Source organism: Phaenicophaeus curvirostris, chromosome 21, assembly GCF_032191515.1.
Source record: "Phaenicophaeus curvirostris isolate KB17595 chromosome 21, BPBGC_Pcur_1.0, whole genome shotgun sequence".
NCBI classification, from domain to species: domain Eukaryota; kingdom Metazoa; phylum Chordata; class Aves; order Cuculiformes; family Cuculidae; genus Phaenicophaeus; species Phaenicophaeus curvirostris.
This window is the reverse complement of record NC_091412.1, coordinates 7,377,287-7,381,958: the sequence shown is the minus strand read 5'-3', so window position 1 is coordinate 7,381,958 and position 4,672 is coordinate 7,377,287. Positions and strand designations below refer to the sequence as shown.

Here is a 4,672-nt window from a genome sequence, read left to right as displayed (position 1 = left end):
GCAGCATTTTCAGCAGTACCTGGGGCACTTTGAATATAATCTTCTTAGTAATTAGGATATCTTTGAGGATGTTTTACTTTGTGAACAGCCTGCTGTTCATCACAGCCCTTGGCTCTCCTTCAGTTCACAGAGCCATGGAATAAACAATCAGAAGGGAGCAGGAGTGCGTGTGGCTTGGTCTGGTGTCCTCTGCTATCCCTGACCAGCGTTCAGCTGGGCTTTACGCTACCTGAGCTACTATGATGCTGTTGAGAAGAATGTTTTATAGGATGCTAATATCTCAGCAGACTTGATAAATCAATTTTCATCCTTTAATTCTATATAATCATTCTTTGCACTTCCCTGTGACCACCTGAAATACCTTTCACTCATTTGCATAAAATATTTCTAGCATGTGAGTGTGTACTACTAATTGCACACTAGATTGAATATACTTCCATACACTTTAGCATCAATAGAAAAAAAAAAAAGCTACAGAATTTTCCTTTTTAAGCCAACATTTCAGCACAAATGTCTTATGTTGTAAATTCTGGCAGAACTATTGTATAGTTCACAGATATACAGATTTAGAGCTGGAATTGCTGCAGTGATCACATGCCAGCGCTGAATGTGGAAAACCCACAGACTTAGCTGAGCTGCTTTGCAATACCGTGGTGTAAAGTTGTCATGAATGCAAATCAATCCTTTGTTAGTATAACGGTAAAAAAAATAAATTAACTGATAATAACTTTGTAGGTAATATGGCTTTACCTGGATAATTTTGCAAAAGGAAAGCTGCTCAGTTGCAGGTGGATGCCAGGTAGCTGGGAGAGGATGCTGGAGATTTCTCCTCGTGCATGGGCATTTTGAACAAAACGTGGGGTGACACCAGGGCAACCACCCTCAGCATTAGCAAACAACAGCAGCCACTTCTGCGTAGAAAATCAACCCACAGTGCTGTTCATATTGATATACTGATGTGCTGCTCACCCATATTGCTTGGCTCTTCTAAAATTCCCAGTCTCCCCATTGTACACTGTATTGTTTGTTCCAGCAGTGCCCTCTGCTGTCTAATAACATGGAACTTATGTCCAAAGAGCTTTTTTCCCCTCAAGTCTGAATCATTGTAGGCTTTTGAAATGGATGTGTATATTTGATGCATATGATTTGTGTATATTTGATGTGTATGATTTATTCCACTGAAAAAATGGCTTTAGCTAATCGTATTTTAGTTCATCACATCGTTTTGCTTATAAGATGGGTGTTTGTTTTGTAGATACAATCTAACTGTGCTTAGAAAAACAGCCACTGTTGGCTGCATTAGCTTAGCTGTAGGCAAGAGACAGTGAACAACCAGGTTCTGTTGTCTCCTGCTCAGTCTCAAGCACTGCAGAAGTTTTGTGATGTCACTAGAGTTGATCTGAAATTAGGACTTACATCCTTCTCTGAGCTGGGGTCTGGGTTAGTGCACAATAGTTGTGGTGTTCTTTGAGTTCCATCAGTCACGTACTCACCCCTTCCAAAAGAAAAAAAATGACTTCTCTCCATTTTCTGACTCTCTAATCCTTTACCTAACCATTCCACTTGTGAATTTAAGCTGAATTCTCATTTATTTCATTTTAGAATACCCTCAAAACTTTTAAACTACTGATGTGATAATTCATCTTCACAAGAACCGTCCAGATTTTTCTCTTCTTAAAGGTTGCTTTAAGCAGATCATCTGTAGAGTAGTAAATATATTTTCCACTTTTGGCTATCCTAGCAACCTAAAGGTAATTGGCTACACTCTGAGTTGGTAACCCAAGTATTTAAAAACATGAGTGGTTAAAGTTTAATCCACACTCATGATGATGATGTGGCAACAGAAGCCGTGCGTCAGGATTCATTCTTCACTTGGAGAACAAGGTGGCAGCAACACTTGTGTAGCATGATCCCTTATGGAATACGGGATGTGTAAAGCAGAGCTCATTAATGGTTGAAATTAGGATTTTCCACCATGAATGGATATCCAAACTGCACTACTAACCACACCAATATTTGGAGCCATTCTTTGGTACTTGCACTGGGCATCCCTCAACTGACCATTAACATAGCGTCTGTGATCTTCAACTGCACAGTCATCTTCACCAGAATGGTGACAAAGGATCTGCACAAGCCTATCTCGATTCTCTTCTGCAATTTGGCTTTTTCTGACCTCTTCACCAGCTTTTCTGGCTTTTGGATTTCAATGTTGTTCATCACCAATCCTGACATTACAATCTTTGGATCCAAGGACATGCTCGCACCTTATGCATTATATACTGTGTCTATTTTATCCACCATCTATAACTTGGTAAGCATTGGAATTGAACGCTATCTGGCTGTGGCTGAAAGCATGAGGACGAGGTTCAGGGTTGCTAGACGCCATTCCATAGCTGTAGTTTTAATTAACTGGGTCCTTGCTTTCCTTTTGGGCTGCTTGCCATTGATGGGGTGGAACTGCTTGCATAGAGAAGAAAACCTCTCTGTCCTTTACAGTCCATTTTGCGTTGACTACCTCATCTTCATCGCTGTTCCAAATGTTGTGGTGGCTTTTATTATACCTCTGTTCACTTACCTTAGAATCATCATCATCTTGAGGAAGAGAAAGCTGAGAATGAAAGCATGTGGACAAGCTACTGGCACCTACAAATCAGCTGAGATCCAGGTTGCCAGAACCAGTATTTTCATTTGGCTCCTGGCACTGATCTCCTACGCTCCCTTTTTCGCAGGAGTCATATTTGATGCAACCAACCACCAGTGCAGCATCGATCTCTACCCAGGAGTCTACATCTTTCGAAACTTCACGGCTATGCTAATAACCATGAACTGTTTAGGAAACCCTATGATATATACCCTGAAAGTCAAAATTCTAGGGGCTAAACTCAAGGCTCTGAAATGCCTCTTCTCCAGCCGTGCCCAGTCCTGCACCATTGAGAACATCTAGCAGGGACAGCTAAAGACCGATTCCTGCCTCCTCCGATGCCCAGGGTGGTTCAGCATCCGGTGGGGGGCTCCTTCTTGGGGTGTGGGGGTCCCTGAGTGGGTCTGAGGGGTCCCTGCACCAGGTGGAGGTCCCAGAGCAGGGTCAGGGGGGTCCCTGTGTGGGTAGCCGTGAAAGTGGGTCTGCAGCTTTCGTAGTCTTTGGTAGCGCAGGAACGGCGTGTGGCGTTGCGGTGGTTTTTGCAGCTTCCCGTTCATCGTGTGCCTGGTTTGTCTTGCCTCTGAATGAAACAGGAGAGCCGTTCTACTCAGAGATAAAAATAAATCTGTTAGCTGCATTTACTTAGCATTTGGAACTAGGCTTCTGTTGTGCTCACTTTGCCGCTGAGATTCACATCCTTTTTGTGTCTTTGTATGGTTTGGAAGACAGTAAAATGGCTGGAAAAATCCAGTAGCATGGGGAAAATGTTATTTGACTTTCTCATTTGCAGGCAGTCATATTGTATCTTTGAATATTTGATGAAGCTCTTTATTAATGGGGGCACTCAGCACTGTTTTACTGTTGTAGTTATAACTGCAGTGTGTAGCTGGATAACATGCTTTTTGTGAGACATTTGTGACTGCACTTTTCATATTTCTGCTTATAAATAGAGGCACACTTGAGTCCGTGTCTTTTGAGATTTGAATTGCCTTAGGAGAAAACCTCACTTAAATTCTTCAATATCAGAATCGCAGTGAAGTTTCCTGTACAAAACAAAATAAAAATGTCAAGACTGAGTATCTTGTAAAAGTAAAGTGGCAATTGAACAGTTAATCTGTCAGATCCTGCTGGAAAAGAACACTTAGTTACACAGAGATGTTGTCTAGAAGATCTCAATGCTTACTTTTCTATTCTCTCGCACATTAACCACTCTCGAAGCTGTGATGGAGCAGGTCCTGGTGACATTAGCTTGTTTTTCTGGTCTTAAAGTATGCACAAATATTGCTCAGGTGTGTTACATCAATGTGATATTCCACACTGCGATTGTGTTTTCATGTTCATGAAACACACACATGCACAGTGCAACCAAATCCAGCCTTTCCAGGACAGGCTGGATTTTTCAGGGGCCTCTTTCCAGTTTGTTTTGCTCATGGTCATTGTTTCAGCATTTCAGAAGGCTTGAGGGAACTAGGACTAAAATGTCATTAATCTGTTTGTAAGAAAATGCTTTGTGTAAGAAGCAGGTTAAACTTACGTAATAAATGGGCAAGTGCCATTTCATCAACAACCTGATACTTAGCAGTTTGTATTTATTGCCATAAACGCCTCCTCTGGGTTATTTCACACTGAAGGGCTCTGGGAGAATTTCTTTTGTCTGAATTAAAATTCAGACATTTAAAGAAATGGATGGCGCAACCTGATAGGTAATTACAATTAATTATGTCAATGGACAGTGTAACTCAAGTGAGATAAGTCTGGCTCCAGTTTTTCTCTGGACACTTCTGTTCTGCGAGTGTTTTCCGCTAACTTCACTGCTGGCCTGGGGAATTGTTCCACCAGAACCTGAATCTCTGTCTCTTACTGGATGGATTGCAGCCTAGGATTAGTAACGGAATACTTAACATGTCGTTCCCATAGCAAGGTGACACTGAATCCAGCCAGAACTCCCTCAAGAAGAGAGGTATAACTCACAGAACCACGAAATGGTTTGGGCTGGATGGGACCTCAAAGCCCATCCAGTTCCACCCCTGC

General features: G+C 41.9%; 1 protein-coding gene across 1 annotated transcript; it reads left to right on the top strand.

The window, feature by feature from the left end:
• The first annotated feature begins 809 nt into the window (after nucleotides 1-809).
• LOC138729533 (lysophosphatidic acid receptor 1-B-like) lies at nucleotides 810-4,169 on the top strand. Its single transcript, XM_069873831.1, has one exon. The coding sequence runs from the start codon at nucleotides 1,976-1,978 to the stop codon at nucleotides 2,942-2,944; it is 969 nt and encodes a 322-aa protein (XP_069729932.1). The 5' UTR covers nucleotides 810-1,975; the 3' UTR covers nucleotides 2,945-4,169.
• The last annotated feature ends 503 nt before the right edge of the window (nucleotides 4,170-4,672 follow it).